At 40.4% G+C, this 18,104-nt stretch overlaps 3 protein-coding genes across 4 annotated transcripts; 1 reads left to right on the top strand and 2 right to left on the bottom strand.

Annotated features, from left to right (window-relative positions):
- Positions 1-283: 283 nt before the first annotated feature.
- aimp1b (aminoacyl tRNA synthetase complex interacting multifunctional protein 1b) lies at positions 284-6,602 on the top strand. The gene is made up of 7 exons (XM_020660754.3): positions 284-427; positions 3,832-3,926; positions 4,133-4,246; positions 4,873-5,001; positions 5,092-5,291; positions 5,684-5,855; positions 6,263-6,602. Exons 1-7 carry the CDS (start codon positions 396-398, stop codon positions 6,427-6,429), a joined length of 909 nt encoding a protein of 302 aa, XP_020516410.1. The 5' UTR covers positions 284-395; the 3' UTR covers positions 6,430-6,602.
- LOC110005395 (GTPase IMAP family member GIMD1-like) lies at positions 5,919-9,539 on the bottom strand. Its single transcript, XM_020660755.3, has 4 exons — positions 9,417-9,539; positions 7,772-7,934; positions 7,201-7,463; positions 5,919-7,081 (listed from the first exon to the last, which is right to left on the bottom strand). Exons 2-4 carry the CDS (start codon positions 7,932-7,934, stop codon positions 6,806-6,808), a joined length of 702 nt encoding a protein of 233 aa, XP_020516411.2. The 5' UTR covers positions 9,417-9,539; the 3' UTR covers positions 5,919-6,805.
- A 3,769-nt stretch (positions 9,540-13,308) lies between these two features.
- On the bottom strand, positions 13,309-16,612 carry LOC109976273 (dickkopf-related protein 2-like). 2 transcript variants are annotated; one of them, XM_065950295.1, is made up of 5 exons: positions 16,442-16,612; positions 15,671-15,846; positions 15,421-15,577; positions 14,775-14,909; positions 13,309-14,684 (listed from the first exon to the last, which is right to left on the bottom strand). In XM_065950295.1, exons 2-5 carry the CDS (start codon positions 15,836-15,838, stop codon positions 14,314-14,316), a joined length of 831 nt encoding a protein of 276 aa, XP_065806367.1. In that variant the 5' UTR covers positions 15,839-15,846; positions 16,442-16,612; the 3' UTR covers positions 13,309-14,313. The 2 variants fall into 2 exon arrangements, with proteins under 2 accessions (XP_065806367.1, XP_029131679.1); XM_029275846.2 differs by having other exon boundaries at positions 15,671-15,843.
- Positions 16,613-18,104: the final 1,492 nt, after the last annotated feature.

The following is an 18,104-nucleotide window of genomic DNA, read 5'->3' as shown; positions in this document are numbered from 1 at the left end:
ATCAGAGCTCCAGAACGTGAATCAGAGAATCTGAAGAGAAAACCAGATTCAGTCTCCTCTCCTCCTAAAGTCACATCGGAACATTCTGTAAAGTGTTTTTGTCAGCGAGTTATGTTTGCAAAAAAGACCAAAAGATAATTCATAATAATAATAATACACGAGACTTTTCTTAATACTCAAAGAAGAACAAAACAATTCTATATATTTAGAAGAAGAAGATTTTCTTCATGCATCCTTTGAGGACCAGTTTAACTCTCTGTTATTGAGACATGCTGAAGCGGGGGTCGTTTGACCTCCTGGAGACGAAAGCAAACAGCTGACAGAGTTTGAGACTCAGCTGACGACGGACTCGAAGCTTTCTGCCTCCGACCGTCCGACAGAGAACATCATCCAACATGGAGAACAGCGACCACACATTCAACCCCAGGTACAAACCAACATGTCTCTTCTTCTGAGCTTTTCTTCATTTTTCTACAAACCTATCCTCCTCCTTTACTTCACACGTCTCGTAGTGATACATTGAGGTGCTATGGAGACTGAGAGTCCTTGCAGAGGACATTTAAAGGTTAAATTTGAGGTGAAAGTCGGCTTGGAGTGTCTTCATAAACGTGACCTACATGTTTACATACGATTGTAAAAGACAGGAGCTCTCTTTAAATTCACTTTTTGCAGCTTTTTCTTTCCTTTTCTCGACTAAATCTTTTTTTATTTTAAGGTTTTCTTCAAGGCGAAACAAAAGGAAGTATTTATGTTCTTCTCATTAAATAAAAAGTCAGAAACAAGAAGATTTCATACAATTTAATGTTTAAAAAAGAGTTTCCTGTTTCTGTGCATTGTTTGTTGCTAACAGGATTATCTGTCACTGATAAATATTTAGCCCTCCCATAGTAATGTTTACCTTAAAGAAGTCAATTTCCAGGTTCTGTTAAAGCGTTTTAATGGACTCTTGATGACATTTTTTCATCCCAACCTTTATAAAATGTGGTGAATATAGCTTTTCACTTGTAGTTTTTAGACTGTCAAACTTTTATCAGAGTGAGTACTTATTTCAACACTGTTGTTGTAGCAGCTGATGTTATTTATAGCAGGAGGCAGGACTGCAGCTGTCCCTCTCTGCGTTTCATTGGTTGACCATTTGCTGGACGTGTGTAAGTGTGTGTGTTTGTTTTAAAGACACTGTGAGGACGCAGACTTTGTTCCTACCCACGTTGTGGGGACCAACCTGCCATTTTTATTATTAATGATAATATAATTAAATGTTGATTTACACTCTGTTATTTTTAGGGACATGCATGAACAGGACCTGCGTCTGAGGGGGGGGGGGGGGGGGGGATTGCTGCATGTGTGTGTGTGTGTGTGTGTGTGTGTGTGTGTGTGTGTGTGTGTGTGTGTGTGAGTGTGAGTGTGAGTGTGTGTGTGTGTGTGTGTGTGCATCTGCTTGTTTAGATGACAATGTGAGGACACAATCCTATTAACATTCTGGGGACCCAACTATTATTTTGGGAAAAACATGGGACCTCAGAAGCAATAGTCTTATTTAGTGTTAATATTTTGGGGGTTTTAAATATAGGGATCATACTCTGTATAACATTAAATTTATTTATCCAATGTGTCTTCAAACTGTTCAGACGATGGAGATTTAAAAAACAATCCTTAATAAGGACAATAATTTTCTTGTTACAGTATTTCGCTTTAAATTGAGCCATTGTGCTTCATCACGTCGATAAGCAGCATAGACGTTTAAGTTTATAGTGCATGAACTCAAGACCCATCTGGGGACAAAAACTAGGTCGAAAACAAGGACAAGAAATGTTCCTTAACAGTTTTCAAAGCAGTTTAAGTGTCTTAAAGGGAATTGTCCTTTAACAGTGAAAAAGATAAGTGTGCAAGTGTCGAGTGTATTTGTGTATGTAAATGTTAACCAGGCCTTACGGGCGCGTCCGTAGTGTTCTGTTTGTCATTATGTAAATACGTGGTTTCTGTCTCTCTCTGTGGCTGTGGACCTTTAAAGGTTTACAAACTAAATTCCCTCATCGCAGATTAAATCAATCCAAAGTTCTTTCATTTTAATGAATTAGCACACAGTATAGATGTTTTAGGTGTTTATTTGAGCAAACATTCTGGTTCAACAAGCGGTAACACTAAAGTCATAATCTGTCATGCATATTAACTAGGAGTCTTGATGTTCAAGCTAACAGCTGTTTGTTTTAATTCTCCAGTCGATCATATATTTAAAACTAGAAATGCTTTGAAGCAGATTAAGACAACAAGATTCATTTAGTTTTTGTTTTTGCTACAGAAGTGAGATCACAAACTTCCCCTTCTCAATTATTTCTGACATTTCTCACAGTCTGCGTGTGCGCCCCTCTGGCGATGAGAAAGTCATCCTCTAAGATATCATCTATAAAAATATCTGATCAGTATATTGGTGACATCACTGATTTGAATATGACATCAGGTCAACATGTCATTTCACCTCTTTAGTGAAACCATGGGATTAGTTGATAAACAGATACCTCAAAGACTTGTGACATCTTCTTTTAACTGTCAGTTGTTCATGGTGGTGATTCTAGACTCTGTTTGGGCCCTGGGCAAAAACAAAATGGAGGGGCCCCTCCACCTTAATGTGATTAATAATCAGACACCAACAAAAAAAAGTCAACATGTGAACATTCTTTTCCCAGTGTTCACATTAGTATAATTTTAAAATATTTATTAGTCAATTTATTGAACATGTTAAGAAAATACAAACACAAAATAAAAAGGAAAAAAACAAAACGAACAAACAAACTGGATCCATAGCAACAAATTAATAACTCATATAATATAGTTCAAGTTCAAAAGGGATAGGAAGTAATTAAAAACTTTTCTGGTCCTACCCCTTCTTATTTTTGCGCAATACTCACAGAAAAATAAAAATGTTTTCGTCAATCAGTGTATGATGTTAGACTTGTTGGCCCAAACAAATTAAGTTTTCATTTGTTTTGGCCAACAAAAGACAAAAAAAGTAAACATGTGAACATTCTTTTCCCAGTGTTCACATTAGTATAATTTTAAAATATAAAAATAAAGAACATTAAAAACATTTATAGTCCTTCTGTGACTTTCATTACCAAACTAAGGCTTTCATAGAATAACAGTCAGAATATGATTGTAGTACCAAATAGCGCCACAAGGTGTTGCCTCTGTTGTGTTTTGAGTTGTGATAGAGAAAGTTGTTACTTTCTGAATGTCATCTTGCATGTTTGTTAGACCGTGATCAGCTATCCTGGGACTTCTGTTAATCGCTACCTGCCGCTAGCTTCTCCACCTGTACCAGCCAGTGTGACACTCAGCAGCACAACAACCCTGAGTGCTGTCGACGGGGCCTTCTTAGGGAGGTTTCCTGCTATAAGTGCAAACTTTGCACATTTTGAGCAACTGCTGTGGTTTAAAGATTGTCAGCCATATGAGGCCCCCTACTGGCCTGGGGCCCCAAGCAGTTGCCTGTCCTGCGTTTTGACAAGCAGCGCCTCTGATTATACATAAAACACCAGTAAAACCAGTCCAAACCTGGCAGAGACTTGAACTGGACTCAAACTAGCTGTGATCTGAGCGTATCTCTATCAACTGTGTCCCAGTTGAGACCCTACTTGGACTTATGGCTCTTCAAAAACAACCTGAACTTGTTTCCATTTACTTTTTTTCGATACATTGTACAAGTTTCAATCACATTTAATGGTTATTTCCTCTGAATGGATAGAAGGACTTGACTGAGCGATGGATAATTTGGGGACTTCCTGTAAAACATGACTCAGTTTTTTATGCATCTCTTGTTTTTCCCTCTCGTAGCCTGGCAGCAGCTCTCATGAAGTTCGACCCAGAGGATGGCGAGCAGATCGTTGAGTATTTTAATACTCACGTCCTGCTGAGCAGAGAGAAAGCACGTAAGAGGAAATGCACGTGGAAAACGTAACACCACCAAGTCAATATGAAATTACAATACTATAGAATTAGATATGGTATGATGCCATAGCAAGAAAGAAGAGAGTGAAGAAACGTTTTTCAAACACTTTAATTAAAATAGAAAACAGTTGAATAATATTCCTTGTGGATGAGATGAAAACTACACGTGTGTTTTGTATGTGTTTAGTGTTGCAGGCGTCAGTCAGAGATCAGAAGAAGCTGCTGGTGGAAAACGGCAAACTGAAGAACGACATCCAACAGCTGAGAGTTCAACTTCAGGACAAACAGAGGAGACGCACAGGTTTGAACTTCTATATTCCTCAGGACGCTCAGAGACATTATGTCAAGCTTTAAGTTTAAAACTTCAAACACAACTTTCAAGACAAGAAAAACAGACTGAATGTCTAAGAATTATAGTTCTTCCTTTTCAGACATTTCCTCTCCTTCCATAAAATTTTACAACTTTTCAAAATGTCCTCCCTTTGTATCGAAAGCCTCATACACACTAATGGATTTATAAAATATGAGCGACCCCACACATGACGACCACTCGTGACAGATTTAACAGTTTTGTTCTTATAGTGTGTGGAGATCAACGAGATGACCAATTCAGCAAATCACACACTTACAGATGAATTCACCAACAACCAGAGTCTCTAATCTCAGAACTTGTTATGCGATGTAAAATGCCACTTAAGAGTTAACAAACATGACAGTCAACTGTGGTTGATTTTCTTCCCCTCTGAGCCGCTTCAGTGTCAGCTGTGGTCAGATTTAAATAACAGATTATCAGAGTGCCTTCCTTTAATCTAATAAAAACTATTAAGTCAAAGTTAGGTTTGAACAATTAGATTCACTTCCTGCGTTTATTTTCTAAAAGTCAACAACAGCAAAAGAAAAATCTGTTCTTTTTAAAATCTCTTTCAGCCAAGGCTTTGCTCGCCCCGGCTCCACCTCCTGTCGGGGCATCAGCAGCTGTTCCAACTAACCCCCCTCCTTCCTCCTCACATGATCGGAGAGATAGACAGAACAGGAGGAGGCGAGGAGAGAGGAAAGGTGAGACGATGACAGAAGGAAATATCAGACGGTAGAAAAATATAAACGAAATAGTGAAGAAAGGAGCGCCTCACTGTTTTTCTCTTTCAGCTCGTCCAAACTCTGGCGCTCTCTCTTTGGAGGCGGAGCCTTGCATAGATCCGTCACGACTGGACCTGCGGGTTGGACGGATTCTCAGCATCCGTCGCCACCGGTTGGCTGAAACAATGTCGGTCCAGGAAGTAGACGTGGGAGAAAGCACCCCCCGCACTGTCGTCAGCAAACTCGAAGAGACAACCGACTTCGAGGAGGTAACACACATAGTTACTTTCTATTTAAAGATTTTATTCTCAAATCAATACAAGTTTATATTTAAACATATAAAACACTTTTATAAAAAGATAAGATGGTAGATGGAAGAAAATTAATCACAGAAATATTCCTTTATTTAATTATTCTTACAAAGTAAAAAGACATTTTTTCTTAATTTAAAACTGTTTCTATAGTTTTTAAATTCCTTTTTGTAATTTACTCCCTTTTATAAATTTCCTTTTCATTCCTTTTCCTTTCCTTTTTCTTTACGTTCGTTCTATAAATGGATTTCTTCCGTCCTTCTGTCTTCCCTGATGTCTGTGACTTTATTTAAAGCTCTGTCTTAATAATGTGAATTATTACAGAAGTACATATCTCTCTCTCTATGCAGCTTCAGGGACGTCTAGCAGTGTTGCTATGCAACGTCAAGGCCTGTCAACTAAGGGGCGTGGTCTCCCAGGCCCGCCTCCTCTGTTGCTACTCCTCAAATGACTGCAGCGAGCTGCTGATTCCTCCTGCGGGGTCCAACCCCGGAGACAGAGTCACCTTCCTAAACTACCCAGGTAACCATGGTTACAGAATGTATCATAAATGTAATCATAAACACCATTAGACACCATCAAATGTCAGGTTATTTTGCTTAAACCAGTCTGTTGAAGAGACTTTATTTACATTTGATAACAGCATGGTGGTTTTTTCCATTTCTGTTGCCTTTGTTTTCAACTTTCTACGATTTTCTGATGTAGTAGCTTTCTAAACAACACTTAACACATGTGAATCTTTGGACAAGTCCTATAAAGTATATAAAGTAAGACACACAGGACACTGGTTCATCATGTGCTTCCAACATTTGTAAAGTATGGATTCGATTTTTTAAACTTATTTGAGCTGTTCCGAGCCAAAGGGTCAACTGGCTGCTAAGCAATCAACGTCCAGATAATTATGACCCCTCCCACCACTCTGTGTTTAGGTGAACCAGACAAAGAGCTGCAGGCCAAGCAGAGAGTTTGGGAGCTTCTCCAGCCCGACCTGCAGGTGGACAGCAGGGGTGTGGCCACCTTTAAAGGCTGCGGGTTTGAGGTGAAGGGGAAGGGTCTATGCAGGGCCCCCTCCCTCACCAACTGCATCATTAGATAGGTAAAGCCAAGACCTAATGGACATCGAAGGACTATCATTGTAAAAATGCAAGCTTCTTACCCTTAGCTAGTTGGTGGCTGATTTTGTTAGCTTACAATAGATGAAGAAAGTTACTGAAAATAATTATTTCTTTTTCATCACTGTTGTTAACAATTAAAATCTTTACAAAATAATCATCTGTTTCCTCGAGTGTTCGGAAAGTCAGCAACTACTTTAAATTCATAGAAATGTTTTTGGGATTCCATGTATCAACTGTTTTAAATCAAATATTAACCAGTAAGGTCTTTGACACATTTTGCAAATACCAGAAAAAAACATTTTAAATAGGCATACAACAAGTTGGCAACAAAGATTCCCTCAGTATTCAGATAAATGATCAGAGTGAAACCTCTGTCTGGACCGTCAGAGCTTTGTGATGGTTTCTGGCTGAGAGGCGGAGCAATTGCTCTCTCAAAGGCCGTCCTCTGATCGATGGCCAATCACAGCTGTTGTCCATGAAGAAGACTCCGCCTTCCACCTCTTCGGACAGAGATCTTAGCCAATCACTTTCCTGGGTTAGGTAGTCATGCAGTTGAAACCCCGCCTTCTTCAGATGGTCAGTAAAAGTAAGAACTAGTAACGTGTGACGGCGCCAATCTGGACCAAAAAGAGACTAAACATACACAAAACACACAAAATCACTCCAAACATTAAGAAACAATTAATTTCTGGCTGTGTGTATGTGTGTGTGTGTGTGTGTGTGTGTGTGTGTGTGTGCGTGTGTGTGTGTACCTCTGCATACTCCTTCATGTGTGTGTCCTCGTGTCTGAGGTCTGCTCTCACAACCAGGACAATAATGTGCACGCCTTCAGGGCAGAGCTGGAGCAACTTCTGTGGGCGGGGCCACCGTGGGGGTGTGTCTACCACTCTCAACAGGAGGTCCGACTCCGCCCCCTGCCTCCTGAAAAAGTTTTGATATTTTCTGCTAAGAAGCTGGCACTCTGTTGATGGGGAAATGCCAGGAATGCAGTTTCCTGTTTGGAATCCTTCTCCACCTGCAGACATTTGAATTTATTAATATTCTTCTATTTTAAGATGTTTATTTGATCACAATCTAAAAGTTACATGAGCCTGTTTCTGTCAGGAAAAGAACAACATAGATAAAGGTTAGACATGACAATAAAATGAAAGTCATGATATCGTGATAGAAGATTGATACAAAATGTAATGGTTAGGGTCTGTGTCCATTGAGCCCCTCTCTCTGGAGTTTTTTCTTAAAAGTTAACTGTGGGCGCCAAATGTGAAGATTCAAAAGGTAAAACTTTCAAACGTGTTATTTCTTTGAATCTGTACGACCACTGACCAATCAGAGCATTGCCCACAGAGCTCCTCCCACTCTGCTTGCTGCCTACCAACAGCAGGTTCAAGGACAGCACGTTCCTCTCGCCATCACCGTGACGATCAAAACCGCTGAGCACTCCGTAACATCTGTTTCCATGGCGACTTTGTTCCGTGTGGAGAGCCATCTGTTTTTCAATAAAGAATTATAGTTTATGTCATTTAGAGTTTTTGTGAGTAACACATTTTTTATGTTTTTTGTTTGTTTAATAGACCCTTTTAGGGCCGACGTCCCAATGATGTCACACTTTTAGCTGGAGGCTAAATGAATCACTGCAGTGAGCGTAGTTGGCAACAAATGAGTCTTAAAATGTTTTCTCATTGTGTTGTTGGGCGCCAGAATAGAAGGAGTAATAACAGTGATGTCTCCAAACTGAAAATCTACCTTCAACAACACGTAACATGTTGCCAACCTCATGACCTCATCTGCCATCCATACAGGACCTCTACACTCGGAGATGTTGGAGAAAAGCACGGACCATTCTCAGGGACCACAGCCAGAAACTGTTCACTCTGCAACCGTCAGGCAGACGGAGCATCAGGACAAGAACCACCAGGTTCAAGAACAGCTTCTTTCCGAGCACCAAAAGCCCCTTGAACTCCTAAACCCTAAGATCCTGCCCCCCCACCCCCCACCCCCACACACACAATATTTTTGCACACACAAGCATACTACTGCACACTGTATGCCACTGCACTACACAGATACTGTCTGAGACACTTTACTTTATTGTTATAGATATATATTCTGTACATACATATCTATATACTGTACATATATTCTTTTATTTAAACTTTTTTAAGATTTATTTTTGGGCTTTTTGTGCCTTAAATGTAGAGATAGGACAGTGGATAGAGTCGGAAATCGGGGAGAAAGAGAGAGAAGGGAATGACATGCGGGAAAGGAGCCACAGGCTGGATTCGAACCTGGGCCGCCCGCTTGGAAGACTACAGGCCTCCATACATAGTAATAATAACAATACATTTAATTTGTAACGCATTTTACATTTTTCAAAAAAATCTCAAAGTGCTACAGGAAGAAAAATAAAATAGAAATAAAAACAAATTTAATCAACTAAGCAACTAACAAAACTAAAAGCACAAGCAGAAGGCTTCATGGGTCGCGCGCACTAACCACTGAGCCACCAGCGCCCCAAACTTGTAGTGACTTGTTACTCTATCGTCTATACTATTTTTTATTTTTTGCATTGTTAAGGAGAGCTTGGAACACAAACATTTCATTGCCAGCTATGACTGCTCTGCCTGTTATGTTGTGCATTTTGACTAATAAAGATAACTTGAACTTGAACTTGAACTAACAGAGCGCGTGTGGGTAATGGTTGTTTAACGTGTTGCTGCTTCATTTCATGTGAACCCGAACAGTCACACTGATGTCAGTTGTGTAGTGAGGCTGACTTTCAGATATACGCTGTAGGCTCTCTACATACTCAGCCATGCAAGCACGGGTCACTGTCATGATGTAACTGTTTGCTCTATTGATAGTGACCCACGCCGTGTACGTGGCGGTCTTCTGTCCTCGCTGCTGGTTATTTATTATTATAACTGATTATTAAAGTATGAGACGTCTAAACAGAATTTAAATATCTTACCTGTTTTGTCGTCCCAGGAGCGGCAGATATGGACACAACCTCACCTGTGCTGATCAATAATGGATGTTTTGTGTGTGTGTGTGTGTGTTAATGAGTAACCAGTCCAGCTGACCTGCTTTCCTTCGCTCTCTTTTATTAGGTTGTAAAACTGAAGAGCATCCGTGCAGTTTAGATTTAAAGAGACATCTTATAAGAGAAGTGAGATGAATGTGTGTATGGAGGCTGAAAACAAAAGGGAAAAGTATAAAAAAAACATTTTTTAATTGAACTTTAATTATTTGTAGATACTGTTTCTCATAATTCTGAGATATCTGATAATGGTGAAAAATAAATACATAGGTTTAAGGCTGTCAGTAAGAAAGATAATCCTTTGATTCTTAAATATTTCATATTTTATCTGTGTTAAAGGAGCTCTGTCCCCTAATGTTTAAAATGGGTACTGCAGTCTAAATTCTAAACATCATAGAGAGCTGTTCCCCCCCCCCTCCTCTCTAGAGTCGATTCTCACACAGGTCACCATGTGGTGGACTCTGAAGCTTCAGTGTTTATCCAGCTCTGCATGGGTCTGTAAACCTTTCTAACCTCTCTCCATTTTTCAAAAGCATCTCCAATATTGATCCTAGTTTGAGCACGTTTCTGCTCGTGGAGCTTATTAGAAACATGCAGAGGCTTTTTAGGTCGGGTACAATCACTTCTATCTGAACCACTTCTCTTGCCCGCTTCCATTACTGCAACACCTGTTGACCTGATAACTGCTCTCATATCTGACAAACTGAGGGGCGTCCAAAACAGCCGTGTGGGGGGGGGGGGGTCTTAAAAGCACCTACCTTCTCTGGTCCAAACAAATCCAGATCATTCAGGACCAGAATCTAAATTTAGAAGGAGGACATACTGGCTGCTGCATTGTTGTCAGAGAAGCCAGCACTTCAACATAGCATGTTTCCTTAATGATCAGAGAGTAAGATACCTTTATCATCTCACTGATTGGTCCTTTATCCTCAATATTTTCAAATCTTTTCATAAAATTAAAATATTGTACATATTTATTGTAAACAACTTAAATCTATATACCATTCCTCCCTGTAAAGAACATCTGATAATTCACTATCAAAGCTAAAAGCAAATTTAATTGTAATCTCCTCTGTGACTGTCCACCTCCCCTATGGACTGAGAAAAAAAACAAAAACAAGAAAAAAATGTGTAACCAGTGTTAGTTCAAGAGTCATATGTAGCTGCAGTTGTTAGCAAACACAATAAACAAACATCACTTGAGGCCTGTAAATACTTGTAATGACAGTGTTTGCTGATGTTTATAATCAGGTTTGGACATTTTTTAATTTCCCAAAAAACCTTCAGAGAATAACTTTAATGTTGACGAGAAAGAAGAGAGAATGTGTGTTCTCTCTTTCGTGGTTCGTAGCTGCTGGGCATCACTGTCCTTAGTTTGGGCATGGTTATTATAAAGATAACACACACACACACACACACACACACACACACACACACACACACACACACACACACTCACACACACACACACTCACACTCACACTCACACACACACACACACACACACACACACACCACACACACACACTTCTTTTACATGCTCATTTCACTCTTCTATCCGTGTTCCCCAGCTTCCCGGTAACCACGTGTTGCGTATCCGTCACTACGTTATCGTCACTTTGCCATCAGTGATTCCCCGTTTCCTTGATGTCACAGTTTTTCCTTGTCGTTCTGATGATAATGTCATTTAAATGTTCAAGTTGGACAGCTTTCCACTCTCACCTTTGATTCCTAAAAGCCAAAGAATCATTTTATCAAATGTCCTCATAAGTATGGTATGGCCGGTGAAGAGGTCCTCGTTATGCTGCTTTATGTGTATGAGTGTGTGTGCAGTCTTTCATTAATAACAACGTCTTCATATCATCTTATCTTCTTATCTGTGTGGTTTCAGGATAAACTGAGAGCAGATGATGATGTTTCTCTCTGCAGCAGCCTGAGGCTCACATACTTTTCACTAAAACTTTATTGCACACGGGGAATACTGACAGAGTTGCTTCACATTGACAATGTGTGTTGACAGCATGTGTGTGCATCCAGGTGTTATCGTCAACATCCAGGTAGATCCAGGTACACTGAATAAATATTAAAATATGAATATGCAGGGTTTATTTCTGCCTCTGAAAATGGTATTTTATCACTACAACATGATATTCTCATATTTAATAGAGCAATCAGAATATATGTTCTTCTGTATGCAGTGGCGTCCTGAATTATTTATTTTTACTGTCTTGTAGACTAAATGAATATTAAGAAATAAAGAACGCAGAGTGTGTGTGAGATGATGCAGCCTTCAGCTTTTAATGACTTTAAGTATGTGATGTTGATTTTGAAATGGAGACCTTTTGAACTCTAACGTAAGACAATCTGAGGGTTTTTAATGCGTCATATCTGTAAAAATCAATCAGCGAACATACTGTCCCCTGTTTAATTCAACCGTCTGTTTTTCATTACAGGATGAAGACAGACATCACCTGCTATCCTTCTGTCGTTTAAATAGGCAAACAGTTGGAAGATCTTGGGCTGAGCTTTAACTCTGTGGTCATAAATAACTTTTATCTGCACAGATGGAATCACTTCCCTGTGTCTCTACAGGCCTGTGGGAACATCTTTTCCTCTTTGGTAATCTTATCTCAGCCCACCAGCACGGGGAATAACATTCACTGCCTGGTTTTCAGATATATGTGGTCCAAACTCATGAACGTCTCTCTCAGATACTTAATGAACTTCAACAGTTTATGAAACATGGAAGCTAGTGTAGGATGGAATCGTTATCTTTCACGGCTCGCTAACATTGTAAATGATCGGTAAGGTCTATGTCGCCAGTTAGAACTGCAAAAGAATGTAGGCAAATTTACATCCTTAAATTTAGAATGCGTTAGACAGAGGAAGAATAATTACAATAGGTGCATAATGGTATCAGGAAGTTAAAAGCGGTATGCTAGCTGATTAATCCAGCTGAAATGATACAGCTGTGGATAAGCTAGTCCATTGTGAATGCACCTGAATCATTAGTATTTAGTTATGTAAACCCCAAACCCACACACTTAAAACATGATTACCTTAGAAACAAAAGAGCAACAAATATATCTTTAAGATTACAACTCATTTTAATCATGACACAGATTATTCACACACAGTACATTATTATGTAAAGTGGCAGGAATAAAACCCAAATTAATTGCCAGAGTTACACTTAAAAACACGGGCAAATAATTACACGAGCATTCATCCAAAATATACAGCTTTAGAAAAATAACTCTTCTCACAATAACAACAGTGCAATCAAACAAACGTCCAGACAAACCTCAGGCCTCTAACTTGGGTGGGGACAGTTTCGGCTAACGAGGCTACATTTCACACTAACGGGACGTGAAAATGGATGTGACTGAGTATCTACTGACCCTAAAGAGGGGCCTACATTTGAAACAACTGTTTATAGAAAATAAATAAATCCTCTTCAAAGTTCTCTTTTGGTATGTTTGTTTAAAAGCCTTTGGGTTCTGCTAACGTGACTTTGGCTAATCTTAGGAAGTCCTTTAAAGGTTATTAGTTAAAGAAGAATTGCCTCTCTCACCTGTAAACCTGAAACCATTTTTAAGTTACAAAACTTTCAATCCATATGTTTGGTTTGCAAAAATAAAACTTTAAATAGAATATTGCACTTTTCTTTAAATTTTAACGTGATTCTAACGTGATTCTTCATTTGACAAATAAATAAACTGTGGCCCACTGAGAATCCTTCTACTGTCACTTTATTCTGAGCGAATGGGGTACCCTGATGATGTTACTACATTTATTTTAGGGAAAAAAACATCATATCAAATATAAAGTTTTTTATTTCAAGAATTTGGGCTGTAAAAGCCTCCGTTTTAGGCTGACGTGAGTTTGGCTAATGTTAGCAGGTCTTTAAATGGTTGATAGCCTAAGAACTGTCACTCTAACATCTAAAGCTTAAAGCATTTCCCCCATCAGTTACATCATTTTTAATCCAAACTTTAGTTTTCCTGAAATCCAACTGGACAAAGAATTTACATGTACAAGTTAAATTTAAGCTAACGCAATTCTGAGGCTAGCTAACAGTGCTATTTCGTGCCTTTTTATAATGATGTTGGCTTGAAATTGAGCTCTTTACTCAATCTCCATCTGTGCTATATCAATGGATGTCTGTTTTGTGAGCATGTACAGCCATCATTGCACTTCAGGACGTTAAAATATCGGATTAAACTGAGCGAGATTGAGCCCCTAAATTAGAAATCACTTGATGGAAATCATTGAAACCATCTCCACCTCTTCACTCTGTGAGCAGGTTTTGTTTGATACCTCTTCACTCTGTGAGCAGGTTTTGTTTGATACCTCTTCACTCTGTGAGCAGGTTTTGTTTGATACCTCTTCACTCTATGTGAGCAGGTTTTGTTTGACATTTAGGGGGATTTCTAAAGTGTGTTTTTTTGAACTAACAACCCATGAATGAATCTCTTGAGGCCATTGTAACAGTCATGAATCAGGTTTTCAATATTAATGCTGTTTGTGTAAGTGGAGTCAAACCGGATTTCAAAGTGGTTTCTGCCCGTCTAGACGCAGAGGAGGAAACCAGATCTGAACCACAAAGAGTTTCACATCCCGCTGAGTTTGTGTGTGAATGCAGCCTGACAGGAAGTTCATTAGCATTGAGATAGTGGGAGAGTTTGGAGGAGGAGGTTTATCCACCCCTCCCTCCGTTCATCCCAGCTTTCTTCTTCTTTGGTTTCTGCCTCTCGTTACCTGCAGGTCGGTCATAGGCAGAGAGAGGGGATGCTTCTTTCTTCCCGTCCCATTTGTCCGTCCTTCGTTAGTTTTTCTGGCACACGTGAAGTCTCGTCTTCGACACTTCTGACGACGACTTTGAAGCCAGCAGAGAAGTGTGGGGGGAGGAGTGGCGGGACGAGGCTGAAAATTTGGATTTTGCTGCAGCGAGGAGTGACGAAGATGCAGACGGCGCTGAAGGCTGGACGCCGGGCTCTCGCAGGGTTCGGCAGCTGAGTCCGTCCCCGCAGGAGCAGCGCTGGAAGAGCTCCAGGCCGTGGTTCCCCTTGCGGCGGTGTCGCGTGCAAACCTGTCCCTCCCGCAACACCGGCTTGCAGATGCGAGTCCAGAAGTGACGGGCGCAGCACAAACCGTCCGAACAGTCTGAGGTGCGGAGACAGGGATCCCCAACCTGACCTGAAACAGAAGCAGACGGTTAATGAGTTATCGTGTTGGGAACAATTCAATAATTCAAATGTAATTCTTTCAGAAACTAAAAATGTTTACCTCGACTTGAGGTCCCTTTTACGTCCATCCTCCCTCTTTTCCTAAACCCTTTCTTCTTAGAGAGCGAACCAATCCCTCCGTCAGAGTCCGGGATCCTCTGAGACACAAAACTCTCGACGTCGGGAACACAGATATCTGCAGACAGAAAGAGAGAAACAGGAATGAGTATTTGAAAAGGAAACAATAAAGTTATTATGAACTTAACCAAAAAAAGTTTGTATACCACTTATCCAAACAAAATGGAAATAAAGATTTGACTAATAAAATGTGTTCAGAGCTAAAAACTAAAAAGTATTTCGCTTATCCAAAAAGGTTAGGACTCACTATACCAAGTTTAAAGGTCCAATCAGTGAGATGTGTAGTGAGTGAAATGATAAAGTGACCTTACTATATGATCAGACATTAAGGAAACATGCTCGACCTAAAAAGCCTCTGCATGTTTCTAATAAGCTCCACGAGCAGAAACGTGCTCAAACTAGGATCAATATTGGAGATGCTTTTGAAAAATGGAGAGAGGTTAGAACACAGAAAGGTTTACAGACCCATGCAGAGCTGGATAAACACTGAAGCTTCAGAGTCCACCACATGGTGATCAAATGTTACACAGCAGCATAAAAACTATTGAAGGCTAAATAGATAATCTTACTGTTGCTGCAGTGGTTGCCTGGGCAACACATGCCATCCCTATCGCAACGCCTCTTCCTCCTGCGGCAGTTCTGACAGCGAGAATGGGCGGGGCCTTTGGTGGGGGCGTGGCAGTAGCTTCCTTCTCTGCACTCCAGGTCACTCATGCACTGATAGAGCTGCAGAAAACAGACAAAGAGAACGACGATGTCACAAAACGAACACACACCGCCAGAAACTCAGAAGGCGTGGCGTTGGAGATGCACACTCACCGTAAGGTCGAGGCTGGGCTCCCACGTGCTCCGGTTCAGCGGCAGAGCGTGCCCCTCCTTCAGAATCACCGTCCTGATTGAGTTCAGTTTGACGCGCGCCTCCGAGCCGAGGGCACGTGCTGACAGGACGAGCGTGAGAAACATCATCAGCACCACGTGGCGAGCCATCACCGCTGCTGGAGAGAAAAGAGTCATCAGAATAAAAACCTGCAGGCTCATACAGCTGATCAAAAATATCAAATTCTTTAAAAGCCTAAAAAAAATTATATATACTGTTTATTTTTATATATATTGTTTATTTATTGTTATATATATTCTGTGCATACATATTTATCTATATATATACTGTACATATATTCTAGTTTTATTTAAACTTGTGGTTCTTATTGCACTGTACGTTGTTACTCTTGTTATTCTTATCTTCTATACTATTTTTTATTTTTGCTGTGTTAAGGAGAGCTTTCATTGCCAGCTATGACTGCTTTGCCTGTTCTGTTGTGCATTTGACTAATAAAGATAACTTGAAATGATTCTATCGCTCCGACAACACTTTGAAACTAATAAATTAAACTTTCAATCAGGATAAACACTTTTTTTAAGAGGACATTTTAATGAAATGAATAAATATGAAGAAAAAGAACTTAAAGCAAACCTTCCAGAACTTTCTGACACTTCAACTTACTGGTGTTACCCTAACCCGAAAAATAAAGGAGTGTAGAATAAATGATGAGGCTGCAGAGGGATGTGAACGAACTAAATGATCAGTCTCACCTCTTGTTGATGGAAGTTCCGTTTATTCCCGGTTTGTTAAATCCAAAGTCTCTGTTTCCTCTGTGTCGTCCAGGTGACTCTCAGGTGAGCAGACGATCCCACGCTGCGGTCTGCGTGGAGGAGAACGACCAGGTGAAATGTCCCTCATCCTCTTTATACGCTGCTTCCACCCACGCGCACAGCCCCGGCCGCGCGCCTCCGCCCCCTCCCGCGCGCACATCGATACCCTCGCGCCCCCTCGCGCCCCCTCACCTGTACCCATCGATACAGAGAGAGAGAGAGTGAGAGAGAGAGGAGGAGAGAGAGAGAGAGAGATGTCAGCTGTGCTCTCTTCCTCTAACGTGTTGTAACATGAACCCATCAGAGAAATAATCTTTAGATAAAATAAAAGAACAAATCGAATCTTTTATTTAGATTATTTTTATTAGTCTGAAATATGATTCATTAACCCTTTACAGGATGTGACAGTTTCATCAGCTGCAGTCACCAAGAACACTCAGGCTGTGCAGCATGTTGAGAGAAGTCCAAACCTTCATGTAAACATATTAAAGATGGAAGAGAACATGCAGCTGGCCTGCACACACACAGCTTTATTCTTTATATGTGCTCTGTTGAATCTCCTCACGTTTCTGTGACCTGCTGAACATCTTTCCATTTCAGTCCCAGTGATGGAGCTGACCTTCCTAACTGAGCGCTTCAGGAAGTAAAAACCTCGTTCATTTTCTCCATAGCTGATTTAATTATGAGCCATGATGTCATAACCATCTACAGGTAGACTGACCACGAGCGACCTGAGTGTGAGACGATGGTTTCTGTTCCTGTAGGAGACACGAGGTCGTCTGAGATCGACCTTTAAGAAGAGGTAAGTTTATTTATAAAGAACATTTCAACAACAGGACGATTCAAAGAGCTTCACACGAGACCAAAGAGTCATGACAGAGCAAAGAAAAGAAACGTTCAAATCTGAAAATATGTTCAAATAAAAAGAATTCAAATGAAATTCATTTAAATAAAAAAATACAGAATTAAAAGAGTTAAAATAATAATAATAGTAAAAGTTTAAAATCTTATTAAAGCTGTAAACAGGTGAGTCTTCAACCTCCATTTAAAAGAGCTGAACGGTTTAGACATCGAGGAAAAGAACTACACTACCCACAATCATAGAGTGTCACAGCCACGTCTCTGATTGGTGGAGCTCGCTGTTACCACGGCGATGTTTCACACCCCTCGGCGCCGTATGCAAACGGACAGTGTCACGAGCGTGCTAACACGTTAGCTAGCTAACAGTAAATGTGTTTTAACAGAATAATCACGATAACAACGACTAAAGTTACTCTGAAGAAGAAGAGGGATCATCCGCAATGCATTGTGGGATGTGTAGTGAAAATGTTCCTTTTCCTTTGTCTCTGTTTTAAATATCATTTTGGAGCTGAATCAGATGTCTTATAGTCACGAGTGTTGAGGTAGCTGGTTGTCATGGTTACAGGCTTCAATCTCCTGATATACGGCTTTTGTGAAATGTCAACGGAGGATTTGAACGGAGAAATGTTCTTCAGGAACCTGAGCACGCCACAGAGCACGCCACAGAGCACGCCACAGAGCACGCCACGCCACAGAGCACGCCACAGAGCACGCCACGCCACAGAGCACGCCACAGAGCACG

Source organism: Labrus bergylta, chromosome 22 (assembly GCF_963930695.1).
Source record: "Labrus bergylta chromosome 22, fLabBer1.1, whole genome shotgun sequence".
NCBI lineage: Eukaryota > Metazoa > Chordata > Actinopteri > Labriformes > Labridae > Labrus > Labrus bergylta.
The sequence above is the reverse complement of the archived record's forward strand: the minus strand, read 5'-3'. Positions and strand labels throughout refer to the sequence as shown.

Excerpts from the sequence above, each read along its gene's own strand:
- aimp1b (XM_020660754.3), top strand. The coding sequence starts at position 396 with ATGGAGAACAGCGACCACACATTCAACCCCAG. Across the intron at positions 3,927-4,132 it reads GCTGAGCAGAGAGAAAGCAC|TGTTGCAGGCGTCAGTCAGA; the intron begins GTAAGAGGAAAT and ends GTATGTGTTTAG. Across the intron at positions 5,002-5,091 it reads GAGGCGAGGAGAGAGGAAAG|CTCGTCCAAACTCTGGCGCT; the intron begins GTGAGACGATGA and ends TTTCTCTTTCAG.
- LOC110005395 (XM_020660755.3), bottom strand. The coding sequence starts at position 7,934 with ATGGCTCTCCACACGGAACAAAGTCGCCATGGAAACAGATGTTACGGA. Across the intron at positions 7,464-7,771 it reads TGTGGGCAATGCTCTGATTG|GTGGAGAAGGATTCCAAACA; the intron begins GTCAGTGGTCGT and ends AAATGTCTGCAG. Across the intron at positions 7,082-7,200 it reads ACATGAAGGAGTATGCAGAG|TCTCTTTTTGGTCCAGATTG; the intron begins GTACACACACAC and ends GTGTATGTTTAG.
- LOC109976273 (XM_065950295.1), bottom strand. The coding sequence starts at position 15,838 with ATGGCTCGCCACGTGGTGCTGATGATGTTTCTCACGCTCGTCCTGTCA. Across the intron at positions 15,578-15,670 it reads AGCCCAGCCTCGACCTTACG|CTCTATCAGTGCATGAGTGA; the intron begins GTGAGTGTGCAT and ends TGTTTTCTGCAG. Across the intron at positions 14,685-14,774 it reads AAAAGGGACCTCAAGTCGAG|GTCAGGTTGGGGATCCCTGT; the intron begins GTAAACATTTTT and ends CTTCTGTTTCAG.